At 45.7% G+C, this 17,901-nt stretch overlaps 1 protein-coding gene across 1 annotated transcript in view; it reads left to right on the top strand.

Moving 5' to 3' along the window:
• The window catches only part of ITGA9 (integrin subunit alpha 9), a 415,573-nt gene that overhangs the window by 303,477 nt on the left and 94,195 nt on the right, over positions 1–17,901 (top strand). Inside the window, exons 19-20 of the mRNA XM_030930740.1 lie at positions 8,525–8,611; positions 13,080–13,159. Coding sequence (XP_030786600.1) covers positions 8,525–8,611; positions 13,080–13,159 — 167 coding nt within the window. The remainder of the gene's footprint in view (positions 1–8,524; positions 8,612–13,079; positions 13,160–17,901) is intronic.

Raw genomic sequence — 17,901 nt, 5'->3', positions numbered from 1 at the left:
AGAGATGGAGTTTCACCATGTTGGCCAGGATGGTCTCAAACTCCTGACCTCAGGTGATCCACCCACCTAGGCCTCCCAAATTGCTGTCGTGAGTCACCGAGCCTGGCCGAGATCCCTTCTTACCTGTCATTTATATTCTCCCCATTCTGTGTCTCCCATCTTGTAGGTGTTTGTTAGATGATTGGTGAGTGAATGAATGAATGTACAGATGGATGATGTATAAGTCCTTTCAGAGGGAAACTTTGAGTATGTTAAGACCCCAGCAAGGCTTATACTTGGTCTTCATGTTGCCAACATTCTGGATACAAAGAAAAGTACCCTCTCTGTGACTTCTCAGATCCCATCTGCCTCTGATTTTTCCTGACCCCTTATGGATTGACTACATGAGCCTCTTTCAGAAGTTTGACTAGCGAATCGACAAAACAGTTCACCCTCTGCATCTCTGCTCAGGGATCAACAGGAGTGCTTGCTTGTGTGGCTTCATTCCAGTGGGAGGTTCATATTTTCATAGTTATGTATTGTGTACTCTTCCTTGATTCAAGAGTAGCATGACTTGTGTTTGTTCTGACTCCAGGACTATCCCTGAGAAACCCTCAGCCAAGAGTGTATCATCAGGGCCTGAGCAAGTGGCAGGAGACAAGGTATTGTGTGAATCTAGTACATGGAAGAGTGTGTTTTGATGGCTGGGGTCTGTAATTCATAAGCTGTTCGAATGACAGGCCCTTTCCCCACACCCATGTGTATTCAAAACACCATGTCATGTTCTGTAAGGAGATATGCAGGGAAGTTGGGTCAGGAAAGCAAGTTAAGATTGAAGGAGAACATGCAGAGGAGCTTTGGGAAGGAATGTGTCCGGCTCACATCCTGGCTCCATCATTTACCAACTGGGAAACCCTGGGCAAGTGATAAAACTTCGCATTCCAGTTTCCTCCTCATAAAACAGGAATAAAGAGAAGCTATACATAGAGTTTTTAGATAATGGATTTAAAACACTACCTGGCACACAGTAAATCGTCACTAAGTAGAGGCTACGTACTCCATCCTACATGCATCAGCAGTGGTAGTCCAGCAATACTCCTATAAGGCACCTGTTATGACTTCATTTTATTGGTAAGGGTCTCGAGGCTTATAGAAAGGATGGCTGATTTGCCTGACAGCACATTGCTGGTACATATCTGAGTCAGTAATAAAAATTGGGACGCTAATGCCAAAGGTTGTACACTTTCTATGCTGCAAGCTCACGTGTTTTTCTTCATGGGTAGGAACTTTATGGCTCAATCCCAAAGGATTCCCCTCTGGGAATACGACTATTTGTTCTGGTAAGGTTCAAGCTGACTCATCATTGAGTGCTGCTAATAAAGTGTTTGCTGAGAATGTTTTCTGTTAACTCATTGAGCCAGGTTATTGAGAACCTTTGCTCATCTCTGACACCTCAGTTGATTACAGAATTTGGGATTAAGTGCTTCCAAAATTTACCTGAATTCTAAATTAAGTGAGTTAACGTGGGGCCCCTTTTTACCAGCCCACAAGGGTCATGCTTGTTGTGTCTGGAAGAAGGAAAGGGTCTTAGAGGAACACTAAATTGCCAGACTGACAGTCAGATGTAGAGACACCAGGGTCGTCTTCAGTTTAACAAACACATGTGAGAATTAGGAAGTTGGAAGTCAGACTTCAAACTCTACCTAGCATTGAGCATAAACAGGTCACTGACCACAAAGATATTCTGTTCCCAAAGAGCACTGCATTCGTGGTCAAGTAAGGCCTGAGTCTAGACTGACATCAAATGCTTGTATGATTGGGAGGAAGGAGCCCGAAGGCCAAAGAGGCTTACTAATTTCATTATTCGATTCTTCCAACCACTGCACGTTACAAACAGGGCTGGAGCCTGGCTCTGCTGGCCAAGCTTCCAGGGCTGGGGCAGCCAGGGTATGTCTGGATGAGAGAAGGTCTTTGCCAAGGCAAGCATCTCTTGTGCCAGGCAGACCAGCAAATGAGCTGCTTCTTGCAGCCCCTTCTTTGGAATCTTCCACAAGCCAAGGCCTATTCATTTAATAAATGCAAACTCAGGAGCTACTACGTTCTAGGCTAAGTGCCAGGCACTGAGAATACAGAAATGAGTATGCATAAATCAAGTATGCTTTTCATCACTGTGTTTTTTAAAATGTTAACTGATGATTTCCTGATCCTGAGAGTAATGTGCAGATGCTCCTTGAATTATGTTGGGGTTATGTCCTGATAAACCCATAGTTAGTTGAAAATATCATAAGCTGAAAATGTATTTAATACACCCAACCTACCAAACATCATAGCTTAGCCTAGCCTACTTAAACATTCTCAGAACAGTTCCATTAACCTACAATTGGGCAGAATCATCTGGCAACACAGCTCTCCTTAGAGTATCGGTTGTTTACCCTGATAATGACGTGGCAGACAAGGTGCTACAGCTCGCTGCACTGCCCAGCATCCTGAGAGTATTGTACAGTTTTCTACCACTTTCTACTGAATACCTATTGTTTTTGCACCATCAGAAAGTTGAAAAATCCTAAGTAGAACCATCACAAGTCAGGGGCCATCTGTATGTTAGTAGAAATTTTTAATTGAATCTTCCATAATCTTCGGCGAGAAGCCCTGGAGAGTATTGAACATCCTTGCCAGACAGGGAAAAGTGGAACTGGGGAAAAGGCCAGTTATGTGAATCCTCTTAAAATAGGGTATAAAATTTTATAACAAAAAAAAATTTTTTTTTTTTTGAGACGGAGTCTCGCTCCGTCGCCCGGGCTGGAGTGCAGTGGCCGGATCTCAGCTCACTGCAAGCTCCGCACCCCGGGTTTATGCCATTCTCCTGCCTCAGCCTCCCGAGTATCTGGAACTACAGGCGCCCGCCACCTCACCCAGCTAGTTTTTTGTATTTTTTAGTAGAGATGGGGTTTCACTGTGTTAGCCAGGATGGTCTCGATCTCCTGACCTCGTGATCCGCCCATCTCGGCCTCCCAAAGTGCTGGGATTACAGGCTTGAGCCACCGCACCTGGCCAAAAAATTTTTTTAAAGTTTTGATTGAGACTTTGCTTGAAATGTGCAACTAAAAATTATGAAATTAGGTTTATTTTATCCTGCATTTATTCAATGACACTCGAAACATTGTAATTATAATTGTCAAAGATACCTTAGACCCAAGGCAAAAGATTATTTGCTTTATTAGAGTCTTTAAAATAACAGTGCCCTAACTTCTGAAACAAAAGAAGGAATTGAGTGCTGGATAGGCAGCTTTTGGATGTGAATTTTCCTGCTGTTGCATAAGATAACATCCTTTGCTTCATATTTTGTCTGGTTTTTGGTACAATCACAAAAGGATCATTTTTACAATGGCCAGTTTTTCCTAAGGACTTCTCTTGATCTTTTTAAATTAAATATTTGTCTTCTGAAGCATCTTAAAGTGGTATCCAAGAGAATTTTGACTCTTTCAACAGTTAACTGATCTAACTCTGCCAGATCCAGATTTATCAGTGGTTTTGCAGTGGTTTTATCCATTTTTCAACATCACTTTCATTGATTTCATGAAAGTCTGCATCTTTTAGAGCAAGATTTCTGTTTCAGTCTGTATTTGATTTGCATTGTATTGTAATCAGATAATGAGATGTCTACACTGGCAATCAGGTACATTAGATAGACAGTTTGTTCACTGGTCCACGTTCCCAGTCAGCTGAGCGTCTCATAACCGTCAGCCTTGATAAATGCTAATGTTAAGTTCTCTAAGTTAAAGCCAGTGTAGGCAGTGATTGGAACGTGGAAGCAATCAGAGCACAGGAGAAGCCTGGTCCCTGGAATCTCTCCCATATGTATCCTGGTGGATACCAAGTGCCTGGTGGAGGTCATAGGCAACCCCCAACCAGAGCACTCTCCACTGCCATGTTGCCTAGAGCTGGGGACAGCTTAGATTAGCCATATCTCCCCAAAATTTGTATTTTTAATTGAATTGGTTTTAAAAATTGAATCCATTTTAAATATGAGATTTTATTTTCATTTAAAAGAATTACGTTGTGGGTATGTCTGTGACTCTTGGGTACCTGCCTGGCTACCAAGAAGACATGTGACTCCATGATGACTCTGCTTTTTAAGGTTATGCCCTGGGCATGATCCGAAACCAGGAGAACAAAGTGGGTACTGGTGTTGCCTTGAATGAAGGGCTCCCCTAATGGGGAAGCCTTACAGCCTTTATAAACTGCAGTTAGGGATGTTTTCTCTTCCTTAGGATGGATTTAAACAAGAATCATAAACGTGAGCTTTCTCCTCATCCTCCTTTCATTGCTCTCCCCACCTGGGAGCAAATGACTAGTACTTTCCAATGGCTCTCAGTACCAATCGCCTCATAAGGGAAGAGCATTTTCTGAGGTCAGGTTCACCAGAAGCAGCACCCGAGATGGATTCTCATGAAAGGGATTTATTGGGGCAAGAGGAGCGAAGGGAGCAGAATGAAGGGAAGGAGCCAAACAGGCATGTGGGCTCAGCTGGAGTCTACTTCACCCAGTCCCGTGGGAGCTCTGGAACATTAATTGTACAACAGAGTTGGTCCTTTCTTGAGGCAAAGGGGACATCCTTGGGTACCCACGTCAGTCAGAGGCTATGGAATGCTTTTGGGGAAGGTGTCATAACCTCCCAGGCAAAGCAATTCCTTTCAAGCTGTTGTACCTATCCAGTAAGGGGGTTCTGAGTGGAGCACTGCCAGCATCCACACAAGGAGTGGTAGTGCTTGCCGAAGCCCATGCTCTGATACACCTCTGGGCCTCCTTGGAAATCACAGTAGTAGAAGAGAGGGGTATAGAATTAAAAACATTTGGTCAGGGCAGTTTACATGGCCAGTATAAACAGCTATGTTGGTGCTGACAGGCGGCAGAAGGGTAATCCGTGACATTCCTTCCTGTAACACCATGCCGGAGCGCATGAGTCATGAACCATAAGCTCAGCTCTCTTGTTCCTAGAGATGATGTCTTTGGTTTACTCTTTTGGCCTTTCCTCACCAAGATCCGACCAGAATTTTGAAATTTTTACTTGACTGAGTAACGTGGAAGAGAGACCAGGAATAGTTAAATAAATGCTGATATAAATGTTATTTTCCAGCATTTGGGAATTAACAAAAATAAGGTTGCTGAGCAGTTTTTGAATGATCAGAAGTACCGTTGTCTTAGGTCAAAGCTAATGAAACTGAGGTTTTCTCGAGTCCCAGAGTAAATTTTTGAAGACATTTATTTCACACATGCAAAAACTGAAGAAGTCTTTGGGGCAATACATCTTTTTGTTTTATTTTTATTTTTATTTTTATTTTTGAGACAGAGTCTTACTCTGTCACCAGGCTGGAGTACAGTGATGTGATCTCGGCTCACTGCAACCTCCACCTCCCCGGTTCAAGCAATTCTCCTGCCTCAGCCTCCTGAGGACTACTGGTACTACAGGTACTGTAGCTGGGACTACAGATATGCACCACCACGTGCAACTAATTTTTGTATTTGTAGTAGAGACAGGGTTTCACCATGTTGGCCAGGCTGGTCTCAGTCTCTTGACCTCGTGATCTGCCTGCCTCGGCCTCCCAAAGTGCTGGGATTACAGGTGTGAGCCACAGCGCCCGATCAATAAATGTTTACTTCAAGAACAGATAGGCCTTTGACTTAAAACTAAACCTTCTCTCCTGGTTTGAAAGGAATTCCCAGTGGAGTATTGGGCATTACAAGAGAAATTGGGAACAGAGTTAGATAAGCATGTAATATATATGTGTATATAAAATAAATATATATTGTATATTATACATATATATTTTATATATTATACATATATATTACATATATATATATATATATATTTGTTTATCCTGGGACACTCTTTAGAGTAATAATACCAGAATGACAAACATGAACCAGGACCGTCCCCAGGAAACCAAGAGAACTAAAGTCGTATAAGACTTTGGCCTGATGCCTCTGATGTCAACAGGCCGATTAGCCAGGATTTAGGGTAGTATCTACTTGGGACAATTGTGGGTGTTGCTTCTGGCAGGAGGAATATGGGGAAGAATATGGTAGTGAAAGGCCACCTATGGTGAATCATTAATGCCATGCAGTTCTTGGAATAGCATTTGAGAAATTATTCCCTGGTTTTCCTTTTTGAAATTGCCAATGCCTGTTCTCTAGGTTCTAAGAGCAGCCCTCACACTTGCCATCACACAGCCATGTAAATATCTGTGTCTCTGCTGGGAGGTCCCCACCCCTTCTGAACTCTGAGCTCTACAAGGACAGTGACTAACATCTTTCAGACCAGTTCCCTCAGTGCTGAAATGTGTGTGATACGATAGCTCAGCTACTCAGTGCGTGCTCAGTACCTGTTCTGAATTCTGTGCCATTCGCATATTACATACATGAGCTTCCATCCCTGAGTGTTGGGGGACAAGACGAAGACGGAGGAAGAAAACCTCAGAGGAAGGGCTGAGGAAAGGTGCTCCTTGACAGTGAGGACAACTTAAATGGAGGTGTGGACGTAAGAGCAGGCAGGGTGTGTGTAGAATAGTAGAGTATATGTGCCATGGGGCAGGGGTGGAAGAACAACAACAGAAAAGGAAGGGCCAAAATGGAAGCTGGGATTAAGATTTGAGACTTTATTCTGTTTGCACTGGGGAGAGACGTATTTTAAGAAGCTTCCTCTGGCAGCCAGCCGAATGGACTGAAGGGGGAGGAAAGCTCATAGCAGCAGCTACCAAACATCATTACCCGGCGAAATCATGAATTTTATCGCTCACTATGTATTGAAAATGCTCATTCCAGACCCTGCAGTCTCTGTGTCTACTCAGAAAAGACTCATGCAATGCAATTAGAGTGTTGTCCAGGAATCTGCATTTTTAAAGAGGCTCCCAAGGTGATACTAACGCAGGTGATCCCGGGTCTCTGTGCGAATAACACTTGCTAAAAGCACAGAGAGCTGTTAGAAAACTAATCATCATTGAGATCAGTTATATCCGAGACTGGATGCTAAAAAGATATATTAGAGTTTAGTTTTATATTTGTATATCTCTTATCTTTTGTTTAATTGTATTTGGGCTTTTGGGGGTTTTGTTTCATTGCTATTTCCTAAGTAAGGGTGTATTGATGTTTAACAAACAAACAAAAATATACAAGTTATTAAGTTCCCAGCTCAATGAACTTTCACAAAAGGATCAAACCTGTGTAACCTGCACTCAGAACTTCCTTCCTTCCACTTACTCCACAATTACTGTCTTGATTTCTAGCCCCATAGATTATTTACCTTTTATCACCTTTATTTTTGGTGCTTTTGATAATGTTCATAATGTATTAGAATAAAAGATATATATAATTGGATAGTTTAAGTAGATATATTATGGTAAATGCTCATATGTTTTTACCAGTTGGACACACAATAAAAATATTTTTCATCCACCTGTCCACATGCCTTGAAATGTTAGTCTGAGCTGAGATGGGAGTCTTGGAAACTGGAGGACCTCTGTACCTTCTCCTCCAAAATCTGTAAACATGCTGTTTCCACTTGGAAGTCTTGATTTGCTTTCAGTGACTCTGAGAAGTCCTGTGGCTTGTGAAGAGCCTCTTGGCTTTCCTTTCACCTTGGTTGGAAGCCATGTGCCCAGGTGGAAAGACAGCAGTTCCCTACAGCCTTTCTCTTCTGGTTCTCTCAAGCCACTGTGGGCAGAGTCCAGCCAAAGCTGGCTACGCTTGGAAACCTCTCCTCACCCTTGTACCCTCCCCACACCCTGGGGAGACTTGCCTGTGGACAGCCCAGCCCTCACTGTTTCAGGTTTTAGGAAGAAACCCTCTCTTTTCTTAGGGCGATTTTCTTAGAGTTTGTCTTTCCTAAACCACCAAGATCTGAAAAGGCAGGATTAGGGTGTGGGCTTAGGAGAAAGGGGCCAGGAAGATGACAGGGTTGTGTTTTCATCCAAACTTTAGGAGGTCTCCAGTTCACCCATGGTCCAGCCCACCTCACCAGGACCACCCTAGGGTTTGAACCCAAAGCATTAGTTAGGGATAAAGAGTGGTTTTGTCGCCCAGGCTGGAGTGCAGTGGTGCTATCTCCACTCACTGTAAGCTCCACCTCCCGGGTTCACACCATTCTCCTGCCTCAGCCTCCCGTGTAGCCAGGACTACAGGCGCCCGCCACCACGCCCAGCTAATTTTTTGTATTTTTAGTAGAGACGGGGTTTCACAGTGTTAGCCAGGATGGTCTCGATCTCCTGACCTCATGATCCACCCGTCTCGGCCTCTCAAAGTGCTGGAATTACAGGCATGAGCCACCGTGCCCGGCCGGTTTTGTCCTCTTACCTGTCTTCCCCAGGAACCCATGGGAAAGGTGGGCAGCTAGAAGGGGTCTGGAGACGGTCTGGTCAGGGCACCTCGTCCTACCAGTGCCTACCGTCTGAGCACTGCTCCGAAGGACTCGATTGCCCCTTGGAGCCTGCTCCTGCACACCTGCCTTTCGTGCAGCTGACCCATCTGTTGGTGCTTTTTCTTTCAGGAGGAGATGGGCATCTCCTGTGAGCTGCTGGAATCGGACTTCCTCAAATGCAGCGTGGGATTTCCTTTCATGAGATCAAAGTCAAAGGTAAGGGACACAGACGGGACCGTTCCTCGGCAGCAGGCCCCCAGCCCTTCCCACCAGCCACTGATTCCGCCACTGCCTCCCTGAGGTGAGGAGTCCTCCCACCCCCCTGCCTCCCATAGCAGCTGGGGTGGCCACTGAAGCCCTGCCACACTCCTTTCGCTGGCAGTGTACACCGGGGTATACTCCAGAGGGGCTGCGCCACGTGGTCTTTCTCTTTGATGCACATGATGTACCCCAAATGTGAAAGTGAAGGACACACCATGGCCTCTGCACTTTGGCAAGTGCCATTTAGTTGGGCTTCCTAAAATAATTTTTTTTCTGGGACTTTCTGTGCCTCTTTGAGTCCCCTAGGCAACACAGGAGAAGATGTGGTCTGTCACCTCTAGTCCTGACTCTGTTACTCCCTTGGGTGCTCACAGTTTTCTGAAGAGACCTCTCAAAATTCCCAAAACACAAATACCTGTATCCCACTTTATTTTTAGAAAGAGTAAAGAAGTTAAGTCACTTTGGTATTGGTGTGGAGACAGATTTTCTAAGTTCAAATAGTGTACTACAGAATCTTCAGACATTCTTGGAACATTCTAGTATGTGCCATCATTGTAAGGAGATACAAACATAGGTAGAAAGATTTGGTGGTTGGAGCCAAAACTAGAATCTAAAAGACCAAGTCTGCCTTTGGAAATGGAAGCTGTTTTCCCTGCCATGATTTGAAGGAAATCTCATATTCCTTTGTCTACCTTTTTTCCCTTAAAAAAGTGAAAGCTGGCCGGGCGTGGTGGCTCATGCCTGTAATCCCAGCACTTTGGGAGGCTAAGGCAAGTGGATCATGAGGTCAGGAGATCAAGACCATCCTGGCTAACGTAGTGAAACTCTATCTCTACTAAAAATACAAAAAATTTGCTGGGCATGGTGGCACGCGCCTGTCGTCCTAGCTACTCAGGAGGCTGAGGCAGGAGAATCACTTGAACCTGGGAGGCAGAGGTTGCAGTGAGCCAAGATCATGCCACTGCACTCCAGCCTGGGCGACAGAGCGAGACTCTGTCTCAAAAAAAAAAAAAAAAAGCGAAAGCTTCATCCTTTTGTCCTACCTGGGTTGTACAATCAGATCATTTTAATCTCCAAGGCTCTTTGGTCCCAGTATCTAGTAGCTGTTTTGTAAACCAATGGTGAGAATGTTATGGTGAGGGAGAAGACTTGGTCATTTCTTAGCAAATCACTTGGACCCATAAAAGCCCCATTGAATGCACCTCGATTTTGGACTTTGCAGCCTTCAGAACTGTGAGAAATTAATGTTTAAACCACCCAGGCTAGGGTAATTTGTGATGGAATCCCAAACTGACTAGGGCAAAAAGGTAATAACTTTCTCACTTTAGGGTCAGTGTTGTTCAGTGCTGTGTTCATGTATCACTCAAGATAATCTCATGAACCACCTAAAATAATCTTGGTGTACCACTCCCAGTGTGAACATCCTGTGATTTGGGAAACAGTGCCCCAAACAAATGGTGTTCACCATATACATGTCAGGCACATGTGGGAATGTGGGAGGAACCCCTGGGTAGGAGTTATAGGACCAGGTTCTACCACAAACTGTGTGATCTTGGCAAAACCACAGTGACTCTTACGCCCATGACTCCTCGGATTTTTTTCTGCCTGTCTTCCTCATTCTGTCCACATTCACCCCAGGAGGAGGGAAGCCTCAATAAGTGACTGCCCTTGGAAAATGGATTACATGTGGCTGACAGAGTACAGGCCAAGTCCCATTAGACTCCAGGTAGGGTGAGGGTGGAGATAAAGAAGGACGACCCCAATCCATGGACACTATTGCCTCTGGTAATGTATGTGGCACCTCCGCACACAAATTTAAATAAAATCTTTTGAGTAACAGATAATAGGCTTAATTGAAAAACTTGTGACAGTTTCCATTTCATTTTAAACTCCAGCCTATATCACATATCATACCTAAGATGTGTGTTTCTCTCTCTAGTAGAGAGTTAACTTTTGTCAAATTTTTGTTTGTTTGCTTTTGAAAGGGAGTCTCTCTCTGTTGCCCAGGCTTGAGTGCAGTGGTGCAATCTTGGCTCACTGCAGCCTCCGCCTCCCGGGTTCAAGTGATTCTCCTGCCTCAGCTTCCCTAGTAGCTGAGATTACAGGTGCCCACCACCATGCCCAGCTAATTTTTTTTTTTTTTTTTTTTTTGTATTTTTAGTAGAGACGGGGTTTCACCACGTTGGCCAGGCTGGTCTTGAACTCCTAAACTTAAGTGAACTCCACCTGCCTCGGCCTCCCAAAGTGCTGGAATTACAGGCATGAGCCACTGAGCCCAGCCAACATTTGTTAAAACCCTCAAAATCGTGATAGAGCCCACAGAAATGTGAACATTGGAATGTTGGTTGTTTTCCCAGCTGGTAATGCCACCACTTTCCTCCCACATACAGATGCTGGGACCTGTACCAAGACTGACTAAACCTGGGTATTGGGGGCATGGGAGCAGAGGGTGATTCCCTGGAGAAAGCCCAACAAGTCACCTAGCAGAGATGGGGCTCCCCGTGTCTGCAGCCCAGTGTGCATTCCCATGTCCTTCCAACCCTGAGGGTCCTCAGGCTCCAGGCCACCTGCTAAGCTTCATGACTATACTTGGCTTACCTTGGATGGCCATATGTTTCTGTCTCTCACAGCCTGCCCAGTTTCTGACGTTCTGTTCTTCCAGGCCTCCATCCCTGATTTTAGCTTCTCACCCAATTCTTTTGCCTGTCATCTCACTTTGCTCTTTAGTGTGTTTAATTGAATTCAGGTCTCCTCCCAGTGCTAACTCTACACCAGGCAAGACCTTGCCTCTCCCTTCCTTCTTGTCCTCTTCCTGCCCTGTCTCTGTGCCTGCCCCCCACCCCACTGTAAGCTGACAAGTCCCACAGTAACAGAAATTTCTGTCTAGAAAGAGATGTCCGTGTTCACTGTAGATGATGGTCCATTGTAATGAACCAATGTCCATTGCTTTCAGGAAGCATTCAGTAGAATCCAGTGTTGCAAATGTTAGACCACTGCCTAGAATTCACCATAATGGAACCCAAAGGTTTAGATATTATATAAGTTGTAGGCTTTCAGAGTTTGATAAAATTTAAGAACCATTTTGTCCAACCTCCTCTTTTTATTGAAATGCAGAGACAGTATTTTAGCCAAGATCACACAATTTGTGGTAGAACCTGGTCTTATAACCCCTACCCAAGGGTTCCTCCCACATTCTCACACATGCCTGACATGTATATGATGAACACCATTTACTTAGGGCAGTGCCCCCCAAATCACAGGATGTTCACCACTAAGGGGTACACTCGATAATTTTAGATGGTTCATGAGATTATCCTGGGCAATACGTGGACACAGCACTGAACAACATTGACCCTAACAGTGACCCTTTTTGTCTTAGTCAGTTTAGTCATCTATAACAAATTACCCTGGGCTGGGTGGTTTAAACAATAGACATGTATTTCTCATAGTTCTTAAGGTTGAGAAGTTCAAGGTCAAGGTCCCAGCAGATTCAGTTCCTGGCGAGAGCTCTCTTCCTGATTTATAAATAACGCCTTCTCTATGTATGCCCATCTGGCTTTTCCTTGGTGTGTGTGCATGGAGAGAGAGAGAGAGATCTTTGTGTTCTCTTCTGAGTGCACTAATTCCATCATGGAGGCCTCACCCTCATGACCTCATCTAAACCTGATTACCTTCCAAAGACCCCACCTCCACATACCATCACATAGGGGGTTAGGCCTTCCACATATTAATTTGAGGAGTGGTGGGTGGGGGAGACACAAACATTCAGCTCACAAAACTTTTCAACAGTCTTTTAATCCTAGCCACACAGATCAGGAGAACATTTCCAATCCTGCTAGCATATCTTTAACACTTCTCTATCACCAGCGAATCTCCCTTTTCAGCAAAGATGGAGTAGACCTTAGGCTCAAAGGCTTCCACAGGCAACAGAATTCAACGTTGCTCTGTTTTCATTGTATTCATTTTTACAGCTACCCTCTCTTTTTGGCAAGTGATCCTGGATTCCCATCTATGATAGTGATATAAATTGTTCTTTTAAAATAATCTTTAAACTAAAAGAGTAAGACAGTAATACTATGAAGCAAATATCCCAGGTGATGTAATTTGCAGATGTGGCAGAAATTGAAAAGATGGGATGTGAGTGAAACTTAGTAAGTCCCGGTTTAAGAGTGTAAATGCATCACTTCCTAAAGAGAGCCTCGGGGGCTGAACCAGGAGCAGCAGGTCTCTGGCCAGAGTATGTATCAGGCTTGGTTTTACTGTTAAGACTGTGCCTTTGGCCTGATAGTCAGAAAGCTATGCATAAAACATAAAGCTTATCATGCAAATGAGCTTCCAGAGGTCGTCAACTGCAGAAGATGGAAGAGAACAGTTTAAGTTTGGAATGCCTGCTGATGCCAGATACCACTTCCTTTTCCCCTAGTATGAATTCAGCGTGATCTTTGATACAAGCCACCTGTCTGGGGAAGAGGAAGTTCTCAGCTTCATTGTTACTGCTCAGAGGTAAGGGGGGTTTAAACACTTTTTTCAAAGATAAGAGATTTATGGGACCAGGAAAGGACGTGTCCTGGTTAAGCTTTGATGAATCCCAGGATGCTGAGGAGGAAGAAATGGTTACTCAGTGATAAAGCCTTGAGCCACTAAGTGGAATTGGATCTCTTGGGGATGGTGGTTGCCTAGTGCTGCTTGCATAGCCACCGCTGCAGACTGAGCTGAGAGGAACTGGGCATCAGCCACTCCAAGGTGATGATTCTACAGCTGAGGAGAGACAGGCCCAGGGGGGAGAGGCTTTAGTCCAAGGTCAGTTCCCACTCAGCTGTGTATTTCCCAGATCAGACAGATGTCCTCTGCAAATTGTCAGACTGGGCCCGCTGCTGCTTTTGGACATGGCGCTATATCCCTTGATGGAGTGGGCAGGGCACCTGCAGCCTGAGGGCCTGGCCAGGCCTGTTGACAGAGGTCCCAAGAGATGCTACTCAAGAGAGGGCTTAACCTGGAAGCCAAGTGGATGGATAGGAAAGGGGATCGTGGGCTGGCAGCTTCTCCCCTCAGGAGCATGTGCCTGCCCCTCTCCAGGATAGCCACAGGTGCCTGTGGGGGCCTCTGGGGAGTTACCAGATGCCTTCTCCAGGGCAGATCCACCATGCCTTGAAGCAGCATCTAGGTAGCACTTGGCTGGCGGCTCCAGTGGAGGGAGGGGCGTTCAGGTGGGTGAACAGAGAGACACAAGCTTTGATTGGGGTGATGATTGGACACCCAAGGCAACCTTTTCATTTTCACTTGGAAATGATCTTAAACTTAACAGAAGTGTTACAAAAATCGTGCAAGGAATTCCTATATATCCTTTACTGAGATTCACTCAGTGTTAACATTTTGTCTCATCTATTTTATCATCCTCTTTCTATATAATTTTTTTTCTTAGCCATGTGAAAGTTGCAGAAATCATGCTTCTTGATTCATAAATACTTCAGTGTGCATTCCCAAGAATGAGGCTGTTCTTTTAAGAAACTGTAATATAGTTATCACATTCAGGAAATTGAATATTGACACTATGCTATTAGCTAATCTGCAGTTTATGTTCTGATTATGCCAATTATTCCAATAATGTCTTTTTAGCCCCTTCTTTTTACTGGTCCACAAGACTTAGTTATTTTCTATTCACACTATTTTCAAGATCACGTAATTTACATTCACGTAAAACATGACCATGAGCTAATAGAAACTTATGCAAAGCATAGAGAGGGCAGATTTCATTCCCATTGCATAAAATCCAGAAGCGTTTCAGTCAGCAGGTAGCATTTAAACAGAGGAATCTGTTTTCAGGCTGAAGCAACATGAACATGGCAGTGAGGCTGTCCATGGGGCAAGAAGCCCTGTTACACCTGTGTAGGTGGTGGGCACGGGGTGTACTGGGGGTTTGTGCACCTTCTCAGAAGGATGGGGAACACACAAGCACAGTGGGAGGCAGGGCTGAAAGAGGAACCTGGGCTAGACCATGGGGGACAAAGGTCACCTAGAAAATCTGAACTATATCCTGATGGCACTGAGGAGCCAGTGAAAGTTTTTGAAAAGGGGAGTGGCACAGTGCAACAGCTTGACCCCAGAGCATGAGGCTGATGAATTTGATGAGGGGCAGCAGATGCCCATTCGAACCTGAAAATTCTCATTCTCTTGCCATTTCTTGGATCCACAGAACACTCGCCTTTGCTGGGCAGACCCATCAACGTACTCTCTTGGTCCTTCCACACCTGAGGCAGCCTGTGTGCCTGGAAAGGAATGTGACATGGAGGAGATTTCCCTTGTCAAAAAAGAAGACACTTCCTGCCTCCACCTCATTCAGGGCTAATCATAACAGTCAGAGAGGGCAGGGAGCCAGTATTGCAATTGTGAAAGGTTCATTTGTTAGAATAACATGTCCACACAGCAGCAGTGCTCCGGTTTGGGATGCATATTAGAATCGCCTGGGGAGCTTTCAAAAATATGGATGCCTGATCTACCCCCAGAGACCCTGACCCTTCCTCTGCCTGGGGTGAGACCTGGGCAATGGAGTGTTCAAAAGGGCTCACCAAATGATTCTAATGAGCAGCCAAGGCTAAGAACCACTGTTTATAATCCCTTACTCTGTTCTGGGCACATTTTCACTCAGCAAATATTTATTGTGTACCTTCTATTTACCAGGTTCAGTCCTAAATGCTGGGCACAGGAGAAAATGACAGTAACCTACTCAATTCAAGAACACCCCCCATGTACATTAACAGTGCTGCATAGCTTCAGGAAGCCCTAGGATCTGTAGCTTCGATAATATAAAAATTTCTAATTTCTCAAATCACAAATGTTAAGATGACGATATTATCTTTTAAACACACACCAGAATATTTCAGACACTCATTTCTTTTCAGGCATTGGTGAAGATATGGTCTGACTGCCCCAGAGGGCACCCACACACAGCACTTGACTCCCTGCTATGATGGAAAGACCCTTAAAGCCCCTTATCTTGAAAACTACAGTTAAAATCTCAGTCGTTCCTTTCTTCCATCACCACCCTTTGAAGGGCTCTTTGCCGGCTTGTAGATTTAGGGGGACATACCGTTGAGACTGAGCAGTTTCTTGAGACCTATCCTCTCAGCAGCCACCAGCCTGGCTTTTGCAGACCACTGAAAAGTATCCCAGCTCATGAGCTTTTGGAATGACGGGAAGCCTTTTGATGTTTGACGTCTTTATCTCAACTTTTCAACTTAGCTCATTCTGGAGCAGTCACACGATGACAGATGAGACGGTTGGGCCTCAGCCGGCCAAACAAAGGGCAGGGCAAGACCTGGCAGGATGCTGGGTGGGGGCGGGAGCAGGCCAGGATGGTGTCAACCCATCCACAGGGGAGTCGCCTTTGGCCTGCCCACAGCAGTGATCCCAAGGCTTTTATCACCCCTTGGGAAAGGAAGGACAAGGAAGTCAGGCTGTGTGGGTACCTGATCCTGCTGCTTTTGCAAACTGTGGCTGCCCATGAGGGACTGATGTCACCCCATGTAGGAAGACAGATGAGGAGCCAGGGCAGAGACTGTGGCCCTGTGGGGTCAGCGTCACACAGCACCATTGTTTCAGAACAATAGGAGGGAGAAGGAGAGGGGATGTGAGAGCTATTTCAGTGCTGTTGCCATTCAGCACTTGCTGGGTGAGAGAGGAAGGCAGTGGGGCAGGGCTTGGAGAGGGCAGAGAGAGGGCACAGAGCAGACAGGAACTCAGCAGATGTTCAGGGAACGGCATGGTGGGGAACAGTCAGGATGAGCTGAGCCCAGCCTCAGCAGGTCTGGGGGACTCTTGTTCTGCCCATGCAGGGTGAACTTGGGAACCAACTGTGAATGTAGGTTCAAGAACATGTACCCAAGAGCCACGCATTTTCCCAAGGAATAATGATCACAATTCATATTAGAAATTTAGTAAGGTAATTAAGAGAAACTAGGTCTTCTCTCTCCTCCTCCTGTTCCTTCTCCTCCCTTCTTCTTTTGCCCCTCCTCCTTCTTGCCCCCAAATCTGGCATCAGGCGTGGGAGTCACAGCTGAGAGAGCCCGGGTTTCAAGTCTGACTGAGCTGATTGGAATCTCAGCTCTGATTTGCAGGGGGCTTTGGGCAGTTACCCAGCCTATCTGAGCTGCTCCTCACCCGTCAAAGGTGGGTGCTCCATCTCCCTCTGGGGTTGCTCTGAGGTCTCAGTAGGGCCATGCTGAGAAATGCCCGGCATAGTGCCTGGCACATAGTAGCCGCTTAACAGCATCAGTTCCCTCATGTTCACCTTTCCAAAATGATCTCACAAGAATCCCCCTTCTGTGCTTTCTCACCCAGAGTGGGAGGCCTTATGTGGATGCATATTAGAATCACCTGGGGAGCTTTAAAAAATATCGATGCCTGATCTACCCCCATAGACCTGCTATAGCCAAGGTCTATGGCGAGAGCTTCCATGATGTTTACGGTGGTCGGTTTGGTCAGGGCCTCTTTCCTGGGCTTGGCTGTCCATGGATGATGGGCAGTCCCTTCAGGTGAGACATAGCTGCTGAAGTCTAGCAACCCCTTCCTGGCTGAAGTGCCGTAACTTCATTGGTCCATTGTTCGTGGAACAGGCACTTATAGAAGTAGCACATACAATGGGTGCCATGCCCATAACCCCTCAGCCCTCACCCTTTCCAAACTATCCACAAACCGGGCAGATTCCAGCTCCCAGCACCAGCCACCCTTGCTGAGGCTTTCTCTGGCCAGAGCTCACTCACTTGCCTGACAGGCAGCTGCCAGGGGGTTCATTCTGCCCCGCCCCCGCCCCCGCCCCCAGCACAGCAGCAACTCCTCTCAGGAGTCAGTGGATAAAGGCCTGGCTCCCGTGCCCTCAGCTAGGAAGACTGACTCTGCCTCACAGAGTCCCCAGGAGACTGGGCCCTGGCTGCTGACAGCACGACCCTCCTGCATGGCTTGCCTTTATTGTCTTCTTTCCTTCGCTGTCGCCCTTCTCCACTCTCCACTCCTACTGGTGTTTCCTGGGGCCACCTCCCGAATAAACTACTTACAATCACGTCTTTGTGGGGAACATAGCCAAGACAATAGAGTGCCCTTGATAGATACGTACAGGGACCAGAAACAGACTGAGGACAATGAGGTGCCACCTGCCCTTGGAGAATGTAGAGATTCAGCTCTAAAGTGGAACAGAGAAAGCCCACTGCCAGATAGCTAGTGTTGGCCAGCATTCATTCATTCTCTTCTCC

The sequence above is a fragment of the Rhinopithecus roxellana genome, chromosome 1 (assembly GCF_007565055.1).
Source record: "Rhinopithecus roxellana isolate Shanxi Qingling chromosome 1, ASM756505v1, whole genome shotgun sequence".
Lineage (NCBI taxonomy): Eukaryota > Metazoa > Chordata > Mammalia > Primates > Cercopithecidae > Rhinopithecus > Rhinopithecus roxellana.
The sequence above is the reverse complement of the archived record's forward strand: the minus strand, read 5'-3'. Positions and strand labels throughout refer to the sequence as shown.